The sequence below is a fragment of the Sceloporus occidentalis genome, unplaced genomic scaffold, assembly GCF_023333645.1.
Source record: "Sceloporus occidentalis isolate IW3139 unplaced genomic scaffold, rSceOcc1.0.p SCAF_6, whole genome shotgun sequence".
In the NCBI taxonomy this organism is placed as follows: domain Eukaryota; kingdom Metazoa; phylum Chordata; class Lepidosauria; order Squamata; family Phrynosomatidae; genus Sceloporus; species Sceloporus occidentalis.
Genome location: NW_028316986.1, coordinates 24,429,905 through 24,449,869, shown reverse-complemented (window position 1 = coordinate 24,449,869; position 19,965 = coordinate 24,429,905). Strand labels below are relative to the sequence as shown.

The following is a 19,965-nucleotide window of genomic DNA, read 5'->3' as shown; positions in this document are numbered from 1 at the left end:
TAACTATACTGGACCCAACAAATGAACAGAGCAGGAGTGGGGAAAGTGTGACCCATAGGCTAGATGTGTCCCCCAGGGGCTTTGTGTGTCCTCAGACTTCTCCCCAAATTTAAAAAATGAGGCAATTTTTCAGCCCGGAAATAGCATATCCTTCTATATACACTTCAAGCTCTCCCCACACACAAACACACACACAAAAAGGTGAGTATATGAAATTGGAAGTCACCGCCATTTTCGTTTTCAGCTACACATTTGTCAAAATGAGCGATGCAGCATAAACTTAATGAGGTCAGTAACCTGAGTGTACAGTGTTCACATACTAGTTATATATCCAGACTCTTTTATGTATTAATCTGACCTGGGTTTTTTGTTTTTTTAGTAAACCTGCACTTTACTATAGTACAGAGATTATCTGAGAGCCACTATGGTGCAGTGGTTTGAATGCTGGGCTAGGCCTCTGGGAGTTGTTGTTATTGTTACTGAGTCAATCTCAATCCATAGTGATCCTGTAGATGAGACATCTCCAAGATTCCCTGTCCTCCACTCCTCTGCTTAGTTCCTGCAAATTCATACCTGTGACTTATTTTACAGAGTCCATCCATCTAGCGAGTGGCCTTCCTCTCCACCTTTCCTAGCATTATTGTTTTTTTCAATGAGGCATTCCTTCTCATGATGTGGCCAAAGTATGACACCTTTAGTTTACTCATCTTGGCTTCCAGAGAGATTTCTGGTTTGATCTGTTCTAGGACCCATTTGTTTGACTTCTTGGTTGTCAGTGGTATCCTCAGCACTCTTCTCCAGCACTGCATCACAAAGGAATTTATTTTATTCTTATCTGCTTTCTTAACTATCCAGCTCTCACATCCATAGGGCATACAACAGCTTGTATGATTCTAACTTTTGTGCTCAGTTGTATGTCTTTACATTTTAGGATCTTATCTAGTTCGTTCATAGCTGCCCTCCCCATTCTTAGTCTTTTTATGATTTCTTGACTGAAGTCCCTGCTCTAATCAATTTTGATTCTAGGTATGAGAACTCTTTTACTATTTCTATTCCCCCATTGTCTAGGTTGAATTTGTGTAAATTCTCCATGATCATTATCTTTGTTTTCTTTATGTTCAACAATAAGCCTGCCTTTGCACTTTCTCCCTTGATCTTTCTTAGTAGTTACTCTAGATCTGTGATGTTTTCTGCTAGTAGTATTGTATCATCTGCATATCTTAGATTGTTGATATTCCTTCCTCCTATTTTCACTCCTTCTGTGTTCAAGCCTACTTTTCGTATAATATGTTCTGCATACAAGTTGAACAGATAGCATGATAGGATGCAGTCTTGTCTGACCCCTTTGCCAACTGGGAACTATTCTTTTTCTCCATGTTCTGTTCTGACAGCGGCTTCTTGTCCTAAATATGGATTCCTCATCAGGACTATCAGATGTATTGGTACTCTCATGTCTTTAAGGGCGTTCCATAGCCTTTCATGATCAATGCAGTCAAAGGCTTTGCTATAGTCAATAAAGCACGTACTGGTTTCCTTTTGGAATTCCTTGGTGTGCTCCATAAGCCCCCATAGGTTTGCAATAGGGTCTCTAGTGCATCTTCCTTTCCCGAACCCCACTTCCTCTTCTGAACCAGGAGTTCAAATCCCTGCACGGCAATGGAAAATCACTGAGTGACCCTGGGTGAGTCACAGTCCCTCAGTGTGACAGGAATATATTGGCAAATCCCCTCTGAACAAACCTTGCCAAGAAAATCCCAGCACAGGTTTGCCTTAGGGTAGTCTTAAACTGGAAATTACCTGAAAGCACACAGCAATAGAAATTATCTGTACTACACAGATTATCTATATTATATAGAGATTATCTGTTCTGCCTTTACTATAATGCCCTGTCAAAAAGACACATATACAAATGGGGGATTGCCATAAACCAAAGATGACTTGCAGGAAAATAACAACAAAGATTATAGTATAACTGCATGCTGAACATACTGACCACATTTCTACATAACAATAAGCTAATGTTCATGGTTTATTCTTACTAATTGTGAGCAACCAGCATGCTGGTGTATATTTGTCCCTCAAATACCCCCCTCCCTGTGGCATGTTAATACAAACAGAAATATTTAGTAGCTATAGTTCAAAATATTTTTAAATTAATAATTTAAGACATAGATATAGGGAAACAGGTAATTACCTCAAAACATTGTGTACTCTTGATGTGATCCAGTGACTATAACAAATACATCTCACATTTATGAATTAATTAAAATATTTCTCTACTATCTTCATCAAAATGTGTATATGGCTACCTTACAGTATGGAAACTATAGGATTTACTATAAAAATAATATATACAGTAAATGCCTAATGGCATATGTGGAGAGACCATTTCCTCAGAGAGATTAGAATCATAGAATCATAGAATCATAGAGTTGGAAGAGACCACAAGGGCCATCCAGTCCAACACCCTGCCATGCAAGAAATCCAGATCAAAGCATCGCCGACAGATGGCCATCCAGCCTCCATTTGAAGACCTCCAAGGAGGGAGCCTCCACTACACTTCGAGGGAGTTTGTTCCACTGTCGAACAGCCCTTACTGTTAGGAAATTCCTCCTAATGTTGAGGTGGAATCTCTTTTCCTGCAGCTTGCATCCATTGCTCCGGGTCCTAGTCTCTGGAGCAGCAGAAAACAAGCTTGCTCCCTCCTCAATATGACATCCCTTCAAGTATTTAAATAGGGCTATCATATCACCTCTTAACCTTCTCTTCTCCAGGCTAAACATCCCCAGCTCCCTGAGTTGTTCCTCATAGGACATGGTTTCCAGACCTTTCACCATTTTAGTCACCCTCCTTTGGACACGCTCCAGTTTCTCAATGTCCTTTTTGAATTGTGGCGCCCAGAACTGGACACAATATTCCAGGTGGGGCCTGACCAGAGCAGAATATAGTGGCACTATTACTTCCCTGGATCTAGATACGATACTTCTATTGATGCAGCCTAAAATCGCATTTGCCTTGTTAGCTGCCGCATTGCACTGTTGACTCATGTTCAGCTTGTGGTCTACTTGGACTCCTAGATCCCTTTCACATGTTGTCTCCTTAAGCCAGGTGTCCCCCATCCTATATCTGTGCTTTTCATTTTTTCGCCCTAAGTGCAGTACCTTACATTTCTTCCTGTTGAAGTTCATTCTGTTAGCTGTGGCCCAGCTTTCTAGTCTATTCAGGTCATTTTGAATTTTGATCCTATCCTCTGGAGCATTAGCTATTCCTCCTAATTTGGTGTCATCTGCAAATTTGATAAGTATTCCCCCAATTTTTTCCTCCAAGTCATTGATAAAGATGTTGAACAGTACTGGGCCCAGGACAGAGCCCTGTGGAACACCACTGGTTACTTCTCTCCAGGATGAAAAGGTGCCATTGTTGAGCACCCTTTAGGTGTTGCCACATATGCCATTAGACTTTTTTTTTCATCTATGTGGCAAAGATGTTTTTATGAACTTGTAGGTTTCCTGTACAATTTACTTTGTACCAAATTAAAAAATTAAAAAAATATCTAAGACAGACAGGTGGCACAGTGGTTAAATGCCTGTACTGCAGCCATTCACTCAAAACCACAAGGTTGCAAGTTCAAGACCATCAAAAGGGCCCAAGCTCGACTCAGGCTTGCATCCTTCCGAGGTCGCTAAAATGAGTACCGAGACTGTTGGGGGCAAATTAGCTTACTTGCTAATTAGCTTACTTGCTGTTCACCGCTATGATCTTTGGAATAGCGGTATATAAATAAAACAAATTATTATTATTATTATTATTATTATTATTATTATTATTATTAAATTAATTAAGATGAAAGTTCCCAGCATGGTCTTTAATCAAATTTACAATAAGCAGGATTCAAGCCTCAGATTGCATAGGTGTGCATATATATGCATTCCAGCTAGCCAAAATCTCATACAGGTTTAGTCTCATTTATCCAAAATGCTTGGGACTAGAAGCGTTTTGGATTCTGGATTTTTTGTTTGTTTGTTTTTGTTGGTTTTTTTATTTTGGAATATTTGCATATACATAATGAAATATTTTGGAGATGGAACCCGATTCTAAAAATGATATTAATTTATGTTTTGTATACACCTTATCCACATAGCCTGAAAATAATTTTATACGTAATAAGTTTTGTGTACACTAAACCATCAGAAAGCAAAACTGTCACTATCTCAGCTTACCCTTGTGGACAATTTTGAATTTGGGGGTATTTTGGAATTCGGAATTCTGGATAAGGGGCACTCAGCCTGTTTTAGTCTAGCATTCTCTCAACTTTAACTTTGTCTCTGATCAGCTTCCTTCGCCCTTCACCACAAAAATAGCATACTGACCCTCTGGGCCACTTCATAATGCAAACATCCTTTGGCGGGATATAGACGGGCAGGGGAAGACGTCTTGGAGGTCTATTCTGCTGAATATGGAGCCTCCAGACCACCCGCCCCGGGGGCGTGGCTCAGGTGATGGGGCTTCCACATGGGGGGCAGTGAAGACGCCTCACCTGGGGCCGTTTCTGACCCGCAGTTTCCAAACCGCCGCCTCGCAGGACGCTGCAAAGAGAGAGGCAGCTTCCTCATGGGCAGCCAAAAACGGGGCTTTTTTTTTCTTTTGCCGGCTGGCGGATGCGCAGCTGCGGCAGAAAGCTTATGTGCACATTTAAAGCTCCCAAGCCCCTTTAAAACTTTTTCCCTCGCCCTGCCCAAGAACAATAGTGGTCTCCTGCTAGCTGGTGATCAGCTGGTGTTGGCATCCTTGTCCGCTTGCACGTTGCCAATGTCACCAGCATCATGGATGCCTCCTCTCCTTTGGTCCCCGCGCTCTTGCTGAATCTGCAATGCACAGCCACAGCTGTCGCCGCTGCCACCGCTGTCCCCCTGCCATCCCCCATCACCTCCCTTGTACATATGTAAATATTTAAAGTTTTAGGGGTTTTTATTGTTAGGTGAAAATGGCACAGGAATGTGTGTAGGGGTTCACTTTAAATTCCAAACTTTCCCCGATTCTAGCAGCGCATGCGTACATGTTGCTCTAGGGCTAGGGCTAGGGTTAGGGTTAGGGTTACGAGTCTTAAAATGCGCTGCAGCTGTGCTGCAGCTTCCACACCTGCATGGCAGCTGAAGCTGCAATTAAAGCCTGACTGCAAACTGCGCATGTTCCAGGACCCCGACTCATTATGCGACGCAGCAGACACGGAGCTTTTAAATGGGCAACTTAAATTAGCGGCGTAGCAATTCTGGCGTACCGGTGCAGCAGCTTACAGACGGAGCTGCGCAGCTGCGCATCATACAGAAAAGAAGCGGGGAAAAGCAGCACCTTTTTAATGCCGCTTCTTTCCGCTTGGGGCGTGCGGGCGGCGTGTTCATGGCGGCATTCAGGTAAGGGCCGTCTGAAGGCTCTACCTTCATGACATCATGAACACACCCCTTTTTGCCCGTCTGTATCCCGCCTTTGATTCTTTTTCCACAGTTCTTGCATATTTGGTACTCTCCAGCTATGGTGCAAGAATTAGATTTGTGGCTTCACAGGACATTAATGGAATATGATAAATTTTTCAGAGCTCTCTGATTCTTTAAATAAAATATTGAATTTAATTAATGAGAGATTGAGAACACAGATAATTCAACCACTCCAGCAATGGGTTTTTCAATACTTATTTTATTTATTCAGTAGTTAGGCCTAGTTATTGAATAAATAAAATAAGGAATAGTGAAAACAATTAGAAAAATAGAGTTAGGAACAAAAGAAAAGAGAGGCAAGTATAGCTGACATTTTGGTAAAGAAGCACAGCCCACTTGTTTGTATTAGAAGGGTTCCTGAGTAATTTACTATGTTCTTGTCTCTCATGTCTAATAGATGCCATCTTTCTTCTAACTCTTAGCATTTATACAGTACTTTGCATAATCTAAAATGTTTCTAATACAGTAATAATTCATTTTTAAAGACCACCCGAAGGGAATATTTCTGCGGTATGAAGTTCTATTAATTTTCTAGTACTTTACAGCCTAGGGATTCTAAATCGAAGCACTAGAAGGAAACTAAAGATAGTTTAACCAAAGTTACTATGCCAATCAATTCCATTTCTCCCTATAAACAGGTTGTGTGAACCATGGCTCTACTTAGTGAGACAGATTCACTTATGATTCCCCCAACTGCCTGCAAAGTGGCATTAAAGCACAACCCTATGTACACACATTCTAACATAATGTATTGGTGCAAAAATATATATCATTTCATTTATTTATTAAGTGTACAAGACTTGCTCAAAGTGGTTTACAGTATGAAAACAACCATCTGTTTTGCAGTCAACTCTGCTATTTAGCTAATGGAGCTCTATTTCCAACAAACTATGCTCTGTCCCAGTTAAATTCCTCCCAATCTACCTCATCCTACAAGGTTATAAGTCAACTAAATATCTGTGCTGAGATTCATTGGCACTAAAATGGATTCATATGTTCCTATGGTGGTGTTAACTGAACATTCTTATCCTGGTGCAACAATTCTAATACTGATAAAATACCACGAGAATTGGATGCAGAAGCAAAAGATTTGCATTTACTATTACAATTGGCCTGGGTGGGGAGCTTAGATGAGGTGCCTTTACTAGACACACATCAAAGAGATGAAAACTACAACAAAATGGATGTGTTGCGTCTTTTGCAAATCTTACCTGTCTCTCAGGACCAGTAGGCTCAGATTCCCGTCTTCGCTGTCGGATGGCTGGTGCTGAATATAAGGGGGACTGTGCAGGACTTCCTGGTTGCTGTTCATGTTTGCTGTCAGAAACTGACTGACAATGCCCTTCATGTCTATGGGAACTATCCTCCTCAGCCACAGTCTGCATACCCCGTGTTCTCCCATCATGTATTTTTGGCCTGACTGCCGCTTCTGCCCCGAATCGCCTTCTCTCCTCACCCTCTTCAATGGGTCTCAGTTCCTCGGGCTCTTCATCTGTTGTCCCGGATGTACTTGGTTCAGCACCAGGATGGAAGTCCTTCAGCTCTGTTTCTTTATCAATTATAACCCACTCTTTGCTGTCAAAGTCCTCCTCCTCAGCCAGGGGCACAGATCGGAAAGCATTGCTGAGGGCTTCATGCTCCACTGAAGCAGATACGTCCATCCTGCCACTCGCCTGCCTGTCCACTTGACCAGTGTCAATGGAGAGCATCTGTGCTGGCTGGGAGGAGCATACAAGCCGAGAAGGAGAACAAGGCAAATCTACTCGTGACCTGGAAATAAAAAGGAAAGCTTAAGGGATCTCAGAACTTAGCTCTGATGAATACTAATGTCTTAATACAGATGGAAGCACACAAGCACACTGTATATACTCATGTATACATCTTGAAATTTAGGTTAAAAAATTGACCCAAAAAATCTGACTTGATTTATCCATGGGTTAATGTAAGTACTGTACTTTACATCATATATATATACATATATGTATATGTATATGTACACACACACACACACAAAACACTCATCCCTCCACATTCACTGGGGTTAGGGGCACAGGATTCCTGTGAATGTGGAAAAACCACAAATAACAAAAACACTATGTTTTTACCTGAGAGAACACATCTCTAGAAATCTTTAGGTCCTCCAGTTCAACTCTGTGGTCAGCCACTGACCACAGAATTGCATTGGAGGAGCTACAAATGCCTAGTGGAGTATTCTATGAATCTCTAGGTCCTTCAGTGCAAGTTTTGGTTAAAGTTGACGATAGAGTTGCACTGGATCACCTAGATATTCCTAAGAGATAACATATTAATAAAATCCGTGAATAATCAAATCCGCATAAGTCAAAGCCGTAACTGTAGAGGGGTGTGTGTGTGTGTGTGTGTGTGTGTGTGTGTGTAGTTCCTAGACTGCTCTGAGCCTGGGATGATTTTAATTACTTGAGTCCAACCAACATCTATTGCCTTTTTGTTAGTAATTTTCACCCCTTGTAAACCATCCCTTGTCGCCAAAAGGAGAGGGCACAATCTTACTTGGAATCACAGTTTATGCAGAACATCTTGCTTTCAGGTTCTGCCATTCTCTCAGAAGCCTCCTGGTGACATAACTGGGATCGAAAACAAACCCCGTACTCCCACCTGGTCTCATTTTAAATTTGAAATGCATCTTCCCCCCTGCCCCCCCCCCATGCTGTAAATTAGGTGGTGAAGTAGTGGAAGCAGCCCATGGCACTTCTAGGGATCTGGGGGACCAACTTGGCTCCCAAGCCATGGAGGTTGCTCTCTCCTTTTCTTAAACGTTTTCCAGTCACAGGCATCTAACAATTAGTAGCTGGATACAAGACTTCAACTGAGCAATTGTTCACCTGATGTAAAACCCTAATTCCAGATCACAGATATGAAAGTGCATGCTAATCATACAGAGTGCTTCTGGCTGATTAGAAAGTAGTCACAACCCACTCTTCAGAGCTGTCATAGCAAAACCCATGGGTTCTAGCTTTGACAGGTCTTGCAGAAATTCAAAGAGTGACTGAATGTAAACACAGTCACAGCAGACAGGATCTACAAGCCGACTTTTTAGACCTTCAGATGTGCAGATTGTTTCAGTCTACTAATAGCCACTTCTGCCTATCATCACTGCTTCCTTGGGCTTCATTTTATTAGTCTCCCATACCTATCTTTTCAGCTCTATTTCAAGACCTTCTGCTTGCCTATATTTTTATGGTGGAAACACACATGGACTTTGACAAGAAAAAAGTGCTTGAACCAGGAAAATTGTTTCTGGCAAGAGATCTGGCTTTATGATGATATGCAAGTTTTGCCTGATTCCATCAGCTCTTCCATACTGAATCTTTCAGACACTCCAGGCTATGATATCTGTTCAGCAGTTATCTACTGCCTGTAGTGAAGAGAATGACAAGGGAGTAGGTCTTCTCAGTACTGTGGCACCACATATGGAATGCTATCTTCTGTAAGTATTCACTAGTACTGAAGTCCTTTGGTAGCAGGTAAAGAGTTTAAATTTATTTTTCTTTTATCTCAGTGAGATTTTTGTGCTTCTTTTAAAAATTGTTGTTGTTATTGTGTGCCTTCAAGTAATTTCCGACTTATGTCGAACCTAAAGTGAACCTAACACATGGTTTTCTTGGCAAGACTGAATCAGAGAGGATTTGCCCTTCCCTTTCTCTGAGGCTTCAAGAGTGTGATTTTTTTCAAGAGTGCCCAGAGGGTTCCCATGGCTGAGTGGAGATTTGAACCTTGATCTCCAGAGTCGTAGTCCAACACTCAACCCACTACACCATGCTGGTTTTCTCTTTTAAAATTACAATTATTTTTGCCAGAATCCTTTACGGCCTGTTATGTTGTGTAACTTTACATATACCTAGCTACACAGCAGAGATACCCCTTTACTGAATTATGAAAGTGTGTAATGGGACATCAGCAAGAGCATGTGATGTGCACTGGTACAAGTGCATATTGGTGCACAATACACACTTCAGTGCAATGCCCATTTGTGTAATCTGCCCCATACATCAGTGTGCATCCTGTACTGAAGTGCCTTGTGCACTGATGCAAATTGCGTATTTATTGCATTATGTACCAATAAGTACTGGGCACTTTGCCAATTCTGCTATGTAATAATATAACAACAGCCCTCTACTAGATACAGACATTACACAACTACACAATTCTAATTTTCTCAAACATAAGTCTACTTAGAAAGACATAAGCCCCCAACAGGATTCCGGCAGTTATTTTTGTATTAGTTTAGATCTTTTTATGTTTAAAAAAACCCAACAGGAATAACCTACTGAAAGATACTATATCAGTCAAAATAAATACATTATCACAAATAATTTCTTGAACCTCTTGCCTGACATTGAACAGTTTTGCACTGGCAAGCTTTGACATATTTGATGGGCAGGTAAAGGATTTTAAAGTGGAGATGTCCATTCCAATCATAAATAAGGAGTGATTTAATCTACTTCAACCTGCCACTTTTTAGCCATGTGCAAGTATCTTGCCCAAAAGTGCTGTCACTAGGAAGGTACAGGAAATGCAGAGCACACCAAGTGACACCTCAGAGGAGGGGTGACATCTGATCAGGCCTTCCTCTCGCCTTCTCCAGTGCCGTGGCTCAATCAAGTAGGATAGCCAATGCAGCAGAGAAGGAGGGGCAGCACATACCTCTTCCGTCCCCTCCTGCCCTAGCCCTAGGTGAGCATCTGGGCAGATGGCAGTCAGGCAGCCAGGAAGGGGGACAGGCAAGCAAGACAACAGTAAGGGAAGGGAGCAGGAACAGGGCAGTCCACCACTGCCCCACAATCCCCTTCCACGCACAAGGTGAAACCAATGCTAGGGACACCACTGTGTCAAATGACTTCATTGTTTAACATGATTTTCTAAAAGCATGATTTCAGACATCCAAAAAATATTCTGATGAATCACAAGGGCAATCTTCCCATTCTGTCTACAGAATTGCCGAAAGCCCTCAAGTTTCACTCAGAATCACCTGCAATACATATTTACATGCAAACCATTATTCTTCTAAGAGCAAAATCATTATTTTTCTTAACTCTTCCCCCCAATTGGCTGAACAAATCTGAACAATCTAATTCAAACTGATGATTCATCAAAGTTACAGACTGAATGAAATCTTACAACAGGTAGGTTTTTTTCTTAAGAAACAAGACTGGGTAAAGTGTGGTCAGTGGACTCCACCAATTAAAAAAAAAATGGGTGGAAAAAATCACCTCAAAATTGCACAAAGAGCACAAAATGGCACAGTATTGTTACCACGTGTGGTGCACTCTATCTGGCGCTGTTCCTGAACTTGGTAGAAGCAGAAGCTAGTGCAGAAGGTAGCAGCTAGTGTGCTTAATGACACATTCAGCTATATAAATATTGCACCTCTGGCAAAAGAATTAACTGGCTGCCTATTAGGTACCAAGCCATGTTCAATATTCTGTTGCAGATGTATAAAGTCTAAACAACTTGGGATCAGAATAACTGGCAGACTTCCTTCCCTTATATACAACCAGACAATATCTGAAATCTTCAGATGAGGTGTTCTTGGAAATTTCACAACCAACAGGAAATCACCATTTTGAAAACTGGCCTTCTTAATAGTGGCGCCCTTTGGAATACCTTACCAAGTACTGCATGAGAGGTGGATACTGGTGGGTTTCAAATGTCTTCTGAAAACATATTTGTTCACACAAATTTCCCTTGTCATTCCACTGCTTTATTGATTTCAGGTAAAGTGTTTGTTTATACCGTTTAGCATATGCATTTTAATTGTGATTTTATAGTATACTGTGTGTAAACAGTCTACAAATTTTCTTTGATAAAGTGATATTAAAGTATTGTAAGTAAATAAATAAGGAATTAATAAGATTTATTCCTCTGGAACACATTATCCTGAAACAGGGTATGTCCAGCCATCTGAAATACTGAAGATATTTCATACTGTAACGTTCTCTTGAAGTTCCAATTTATTGAGGTCATACTTACCAATTACTACCAATAATGTAGTATTTTTAAAGGGATAGATGTAATATGCCACCTTTGTCTCACACACCAATGGCTAATTTAGTGGAACAATCAAAAGCCATCCTTAATTAGCCTGAGCAATATCACAGACCCAGAATCAGTAATCTACTATTGTATTTTCCTATGATCTTGCTTTATGGTATGCTTTAGGACAGGGTGGGCAATTGCGGGGTGTTATGGGGCTGCATTACCTCTTTTTGGAGACCTTGAGTGGCTGCAGACCCCAAACAAGACACCCACCACAAAAAAATAAAAAAGATGATATATCCCCCAAATGTCCTCTAGGGACTGTGGTGGTGATTTTCAACGTGTTTTAAGGCAATGGTTCTCAACCTTCCTAATGCCGCGAATCTTTAAAATAGTTCCTCATGTTGTGGTGACTCCAAACCATGTCTCGGTTCCTAAGACCATTGGAAATATGTGTTTTCCAATAGTCTTAGGCGACCCCTGTGAAAGGGTCATTCGACCCTCAAAGGGGCCGTGACCCACAAATTGAGAACCACTGTTTTTAGGGACTCCTGGGCACTTTAGGCCCATGAGAGGCTTTTTTTTTAAAAAAACAGGAAGAGACCAATTTATAAATGGCCCAGGGGACCAAAAATGGTCTGAGCAGGGCTAAAACAAAAACAAAAACACATACTAGAGGACATTTGGGGGCATTTTGGTGCAAAATGTTTATTTGAAAAACATTTTTTAATTTTTAAAAAATTGATTTTTGGGTGGCCCTGAGGATCACAAAAACAGCTCTGGGGGGCACGCTTTGCCCAGCCATGTTTCATGAGAGTGCTACTATACAATAAAATGTCTTATAAATCCAGTACAGTTATATTGTAAATTTGATATATTGTTTCTAAAATAGTGAATATGTAATTGCTATGTTCCAAACGGTTTCAGTGGCACTGCCAACTCAGACATCATTTTTGCTGAAAGTTAATGAAAACTATCAGTACTTCAGGCTTAATCAAATCAAATTAAAATAATACAATAAAATAATTAAAATAATATGTAATTCCTCTCCTTTTGGGGTTAAGGAACTGTAGTGATATTACAGGTTCTTTTGATTTCTAAAATCCTCTTTTGTTTTGAATTTATAAACTTTCTGGATCTTTGTAAAATGTTATCAGCACACCTTTAACAAAAACTACTATGGTTAGTGAAGCTTCGAAAGCTTACATGGTGTATTTTGTGTATTTTGGTTGGCCAGGCAAGGTATTGCTATTTTGTGGGTTTTACATTTTGCTGTATGGAGAAAACAGCAACTTCTGAATAGGTTTCGCAGATTAAAAAAAAAATACATTGTGCTGCCCTGTTCCATAACTGCCTGAATAAACAAGAATATTCAAAGGATGTTGAATCAGCTTAATTAATTTTCATCACCAACCAGGGGCATATCTTGAGAATTTGAAAAAAATGTTTCTTTTAGGAAAGACATTATCAGCAGATAGGTGCTGAGCACCCAGACCAGCCTTCATTTTAGATGCAGGAGTTTCCAAATGGCTCCTGAAAATGTGCATGCTTGTTTTTCAAAATAAAGTTTTGCATTCTTTTCAGAATTCCTATTTAAAAGGCCAATTCCTTAATTTTGCTTCCTGTCCTAAACACAAGAAATCATAGCAGCTACTCCTGATAACAATAAACAAACCTTCGCTCAAGTTGATCTCCTTTATCTGCAGTGGAGAGGCGTTCTGACTCAGGGCTATTCACACGGCGGTATCTCAGAGAGCGCCCCTGAGTTGTAGGTGAGTCTGGTGCAGCTCGCACTGGGGAGCTGGGGCACACCCCACTTTTCTGATCTTCCTCTGCCAAACATTGTGTCTGAGACAAAGAGAGAGGAAACCAAAAATGAATAGCACATATTTGGCTATAAAACATTGTAGTGAACATGGCATAGCTCACCATGGGTTTAATGATAACCTCAAGTACACCAAGGAAGACAAGCTGAGCATGGCTATACTGCTTTGTCTAGCTCTATAATCAGAGAGAGAAAAGTGGCAAACAAAAGGGATTCAGACATGGGCTTTTATGATAGAGTCTTCATCTTACTAGCCACATGCAGAAATTGAGAATACATTCACACAGTGATGGACCAGGGTTGTGATAATCTGCTGGCAGCATTCACATTCTGCGTTTCAAAGAGTTCAATTAAATTAAAGTGCATGCTTTAGAGAGGACTATGATGTTGGTGTCCTAAGTTTACTCTTGCATGATTTGCTCATGTTAACAGGAAGTTAATAAAAGAAAACTCTAGTTGTTTCTATGAAAAGGATTTTGTACTTTATCATGCAGACAGCCACTGTTATTTTTCATGGGATCTTTTTCAATGTTATGTTTCTCATGCAAGTGAGTACAGTATATCAAAATCAGAAGACATTGTTAGTTCAACATGTTGTTAGGAAGGACACTTCTTTTCCATGAGTTACTATCTTTACAGGAAGCAAAGCAGCACCCAGACATTTAGATTCTAGGCAATCCAGGTACTGAGAGTAATATTCTTATTAAGAGCTGTGACTGAAAGTTTTACAATCTCTTAAGTTCAAAAACAGGAGGAAAAGTACAATGCACTTTCAAAAAGGTCAAAGGGCTTTACTTTGCTGATGCTGATCCTGAGTTTGTTGCGGTTCACATCTGTCTCTTCCCAAACCTCTCCTTCATTGAAGGCAACGTTAGGAGTCTGACCCAAGCTTTCCGTTGGCCGGCCAGGCAAGATCGGGGGAGCATTCTCCTGGTCACTCAGGTGCTCTCCTTGCAAAACATCCTCCGTATTCTCACGAAGCAAATCTCCAGGAACTGGGGTGACATTAACCACACTAGAAAGGATAGAACATGCAAAATTATCATATAAAAAGGCCCTTGTTGCACAGCAACCTTTGGAAACATTATACTCAGGCAGTTCCATACAAAGAGCTGGCCAATACCATCAATGCGTTATTCATTTGCACAGATAACATCTTGGAATGGAGCAACAAAGATTTTAAATATGTTTGGATAACAGGAACCCACACAAATAATTATCTCTTAGTACTCACCTGATTCCAGTCTGTGGCCAAAAATTAAAACTGGCTTAAATCTTTGGGTTTAACTGAGAATAGCACCTACTACTCACAGCCTGTATATCGTAGAATCATATACATCAAGGGCCATCCAGTCAGGAGTGTTTTGATGGTGTATTCCAGCATGGCAGAGGGAAGGACTGGATGGTCCTTGTGGTCTCTTTCAACTCTATGATTCTACTGATGTAGCCTAGAATTACATTGGCTTTTTTAGCTGCTGCATCACACTGTTGACTCATGTTCAATTTGTGGTCTACTAGGACTCCTAGATCCCTTTCCCGTGTACTGTTGTCCAGCCAGGTGTCCACCACCCTATATCTATGTATTTCATTTTTTCTGCCTAAGTGCAGTACCTTACATTTCTCCTTGTTGAAATTCGTTTTGTTAGTTTTGGCCCAGCTTTCTAATGTTCTTGCTTGCTTCTTGGTCCAGTTTCTAATCTTCATGCTTCTTGTTTGCCTTAACATATTTGTCAGTTGTGATGTATCCATACCAAATTAATATGCAGAATAAGACTGATCTTTTAAGAGATTTACCAGTAAGGGCAGAACAATGTAACCAGAACTGAATGTTATCTAATTCCAGAGAGTTGTTCACATATTTATGTTTTCTAATATATTTCTGCATTCAGCGATTGTGTTGTCTTTTCCTATATTGCATTACAAGATAACACTAGTATTTTATCTATCTAACAGTCTCATTTTATTCGTGTTATTCATGGTAAGCTAATTTTCACTGATTTCCCTTCTTGTAGTGTGTGACATACTGACAGAGAAGGCTAAATATCACACAAAACTACAAATCCCAGAATTCCATAGCATTGAACCATAGCAGTTAAAGGGGTGTCAAAGGGTATTAATACTGCAGCCTTGGCGTAGCCTTTGGAATAGACTTTGTTACCTCTGGAGCTAACAAAGGCATAATGACGTTAGTCATTTGGAATAGAGGAGTAACTGATCTAAGGATAAGCAAAAACTGCATTTTCTCCTCGTCTCTAGTGCCCATCAACCTTTGCTGGTTAATGCCCCTCGTGTTCACAGAAGGTCACCTTCAATGAATAGGAAGGCATCTTTGGATTCAATCTATTGTAGTTTACATGTAAAATACACAAGTATGAACATTTTTATCTTAATTGTAACCTAAACAATTGGTTATACATATGGGCATGTCTGTAGTTCTAAGACACAGAGCTTTGCTTTTCATTTACACACTCCTTCATTTATACAGAGCCTACAGTTAAAAATGGGCCTTGAAGAATAAGATTAGGTAAATGTTGACTATGTAATGGCAGTGACTGTGTCACTCACCCAAACATGGCTGCTGTCTGTCTTGTGTTCTGCTGAGGTGGAGTTGAGGTACTTGTAGATAATAAAATATCTGTACCGGCTTTCTCCCAATCAAAGGCCTCATTTTCAGTGATCCCCCTTTCCTTCATGCTGTTTTCAAACACAGTCATGATCAGCTAGAATAAAAGCAAATTGCAATAATAAGGATTAAATGTTCATCCAAAATCAGAAAGAAAAGGAACAAAGGAAGCTACTTTATATCAGACAATGACTATGTTTGTATGTCATTATAAGCCTTGGTTTGATTTGTTGTGATAGCTAAACCTGCCTCCACTTACAAGCCAAAGGTTGTTACCCAGTCAGAACCCACAATGAGCTCAAGATATATTACTGGCTTCTCGCTTGTTTAAAACATGTCACGTCATGCTGTCCAAACCAGCAACCATGTCATGCCCCTGACTTGTTTCCTCTGCTGCTCATAGTGAAATAATAGCAGAAAAAAGAAGCATGAGAAAAACAAACCAAATGGGGGAAAACAAAACAGTTTCATTTCTACTCCACCTGGTTCATTTAGTAGTCTTTGTTGGAGAAGGTGACAAGTACTAGAGCTAACATATAACAGTGTGTTCATTCAATTTCAAGGGAGAAAGTCCCTTTCTTCTTTCCTTGCTATGGTTTAACTTTATTGTCAAACATGCTCTGATTTTTTGTATATGATACATGAAGACAAGCAAGTTCTCTTCAAGTATTTAATATTCAAATTGTGAAGGAGAGATAAGGCTGCACTAGCTGCATCATCATCATCATCACTGACTTTACTGTGCTGATGGCAAAACTTTGAAGAGAAATTATAACTGCATGGAAGTGATAAAGAAGTTGTGATCCTCTGCATGACCAGAAACATGCACTATGCAAAGTTCTTGATTACATGGAGGACTAGAACTCAATTCAGCCAAATGTGGTTACAGCTTCTCTTAAGACTTTTCTAGTCAATACAGCAGGGTCAAGGGTGCTGTGGGTGGGAATACAGCATGTCTCTTCTTCAATTGGAATGTTGAACTGAAGCAATTTATAATATACACAGATATGTGAATGATGCCACAACCATCACACACACACACAACAAGAAATTAGGAAGGATTCTATTAATCCATTTCTACAGCCCTCAAGTAATATAATTATTCTTAGCAAATGATCAATTTCGATTTTATCTTGGTTTATCCTAACCACCTGTAGGGACAGTAAGATACCATTTTAACTTCTGATGTCATCAGAAAAAGTATTACTATTTTTAATTAAATTTTTATTAAATCAGTTTACACAAATATCATATTACATCAGCATACAAAATCACATTCTAATTTCCCTCATATTCCCTTCATTTACCAAATATTGGAATGTCTTCATTATTATGTTTGCATTTTCTACTTCCTTTCCCCCCAACTACTAGAAATATTGAATAATCATATTCCCATAGTCTTTTCTTGTGACACTAAAACTAACCAAAAGAATTGTTTTTCCCTTACCTCTCATGCATCAATCTTAAATCTAACCACGTAATATTCTTCTTATGCTTCTAATGAATACTAAATCAAAACATAGCTGTGCAAAATAATATTCTTAGAATTTAGTATAACAGTAAACTTAATATGATTTCAACTGAGAGGGTTCCCCCTCTACTATACAAGTTAATATCTCTTGTATTTTATATCTCCGTTTTCCTTGATCTCCCTTTTATCTCCCTAAGAATTTGTAGACTCTCTGTTTTTATATCCATTTACCATAGTTCTGTACAAATTCTAACTTTATCAATGTCATATAATTTCATTTACATTTGTCACCAAATTTGCCACTTTCCCCCACTTCTTTTCCATATATATCAATGCCTTTTCCCAGCTTTCCCTCCATTTGGGCTTATTTTCCTTTTTCAATTTAGATGATAATAAATCTAATTCCATCATTTCATACATACTAGCCATTCGTCCATATCTATTATTTTATCGACCTTCCGCTATCTCGCAAACACAAGCCTAGCAGCTGTTAACATATAAAGACAGTCTAACCATAATTTGATTCATCCTTATCTTCCAACATATTTAATAACATAACATCCACTTTCAGCTTTAACTTTATTCCTAGAATATTATAAATTTCACTGTGTATTTGTTTCCAAAATATTTTAGCCCTATCCCAAGACCACCATAGATGATAATAGGTTCCTATTTCTTTTTAACATTTCCAACAGGTTCTCTTACCCGTCTTATAAATCTTAGCTATTTTGTCTCGCAAGAGATGCCATCTATACAGTATTTTATAGTAATTCTCTTTAACGTTTTGGGAGAGGGAGTATTTCAGTCTTTTATTCCAAGCTATCTCCCAATGTTACAATTCTATCACCCTCCCATAATTTTGTGCCCATTTAATCATGGCTTCCTTTTATTAGTTCATCTTCAGTGTACCATTCCAGAAGCTTTTTATAGGTTTTAGCTAGTGTCTTCTGGCATATGATGTCTTCAATATCAGTATTAGAGTTAGCAAAGCCTCTTTGTTTATTATCTAGATGATACTTTCGTGTAACTGTTTATAAAGGAACCAGTTTATATTCCTTTTTTAAATATATTTTTATTTAAAAAATGTATTGAATTTATCACATTCAGACAAACATAATAAACATACAAACAAACATACATACACATTTTCAACAGTACATTAACACCCATTACTTTCACAACAATGAGTACATAAATCATCTCCCATCTTTCTAACTTTCTAATTCCTTCTCTTCTTCCTATACTATTTTCCTTCCTTTATCTTCCATCCTCCTTCTTTATTCATCTATTACCAAACCTGATCTTCCACCACTACAATTATCTCCTGCCAATTCCCTTCTCTATCAGCTATTCCTACCATTCACTCTGCCAACTTTCTTCACTTACTCAAACCTTCTACGACATACTAGAACTTTCTTTCTTCTATCCAGTCAAACAGCTTTCTTCTCCCCTAAATGCTGGTTGTTTTATTCTTCTTAATTCTTAGACTTTCATCCACCATCTCTTCGTGCCACCACTTGCTTGTTACAAACTTACATCATATTAATCTATCTTGTGGAGCTTGCGCAATCCGAATTCTGCTTAGTGAAACTTATTTGATTCCACTATTTCTCACATGATACCAGGTTTATACTCCAATTGTCATATAGTTTCAAATATCTATATTGTTAAATCTGTTGAGTATGCCAGGTCTTTTCTAAATATTCCAGTACTTTTCCTCATGTTTGGTCAATTTTATTTAATGCCTCTCCTCTTAATATTGAAGTTAATTTGTCTATCTCCATTGCTTCATACAAACTCATTAACCATTCTTTCCTGCCAGGAATTTCTTCTGTCTTCCACTTTCTTGTTAGGGATATTCTTGCTAGAGTGATTGCATAAAACAGAATTTTACCATATTTGTTCTCTATCTCATCGTTCATCATATTCAGTAAGTACAGTTCTGGTAGTTTTTGTAAAGTAATATCTAGCATTTCTGATAACGATTTATTTACCATATCCCAAAACTTCAATATTTCCTTACAAGACCACCAGCAGTGGAAGAAAGTGCCCCATTCCTTTTTGCATTTCCAACAAAGAGATGAATTGTTTTTGTATATTTTAGAAATTTTTTCAGGTGTTAGGTACCAGCGAAAATATACTTTGTAGTAGTTTTCTCTCATCCTTTGCGAAGCTGAATATCTAGAAATATTATGCCATGATTTTTCCCATTTTGCTAATTCCAAATTATGTCCAATGTTTTTTGCCCATTTTATCATCGTATCTTTAACCACCTCTGTTTCCAATCTTTCTTGTAATAGTAATTTATAAAACTTCCCAATTGTACCTTTTGTATATGATGTAATGATCTTAAAATTTCAAGTTCCTTATTCTTTTTTACAAATCCAGTATTTCTCTTATCCACATGCCATCTCTCCATAGTTTGTCTATAGGGGAACCAATTAATTTCATATCCTTCTTTTACTAATTCTTCTTGAGATTTCAGTTTTGTCTCTTCACCATATGTTTTTAATAGAATTTTATACGTAAGCCAATTTTC

General features: G+C 39.0%; 1 protein-coding gene across 6 annotated transcripts in view; it reads right to left on the bottom strand.

Annotated features, from left to right (window-relative positions):
- Window positions 1–19,965, bottom strand: part of TTBK1 (tau tubulin kinase 1) — a 157,277-nt gene that overhangs the window by 51,745 nt on the left and 85,567 nt on the right. For all 6 annotated transcript variants that reach the window (XM_089529127.1, XM_089529128.1, XM_089529129.1 and 3 more), the window contains 4 exons: window positions 15,898–16,052; window positions 14,128–14,347; window positions 13,183–13,355; window positions 6,704–7,262 (listed from right to left, as the gene is read on the bottom strand). In XM_089529127.1, the coding sequence (XP_089385253.1) occupies window positions 6,704–7,262; window positions 13,183–13,355; window positions 14,128–14,347; window positions 15,898–16,052 (1,107 nt within the window). The remainder of the gene's footprint in view (window positions 1–6,703; window positions 7,263–13,182; window positions 13,356–14,127; window positions 14,348–15,897; window positions 16,053–19,965) is intronic.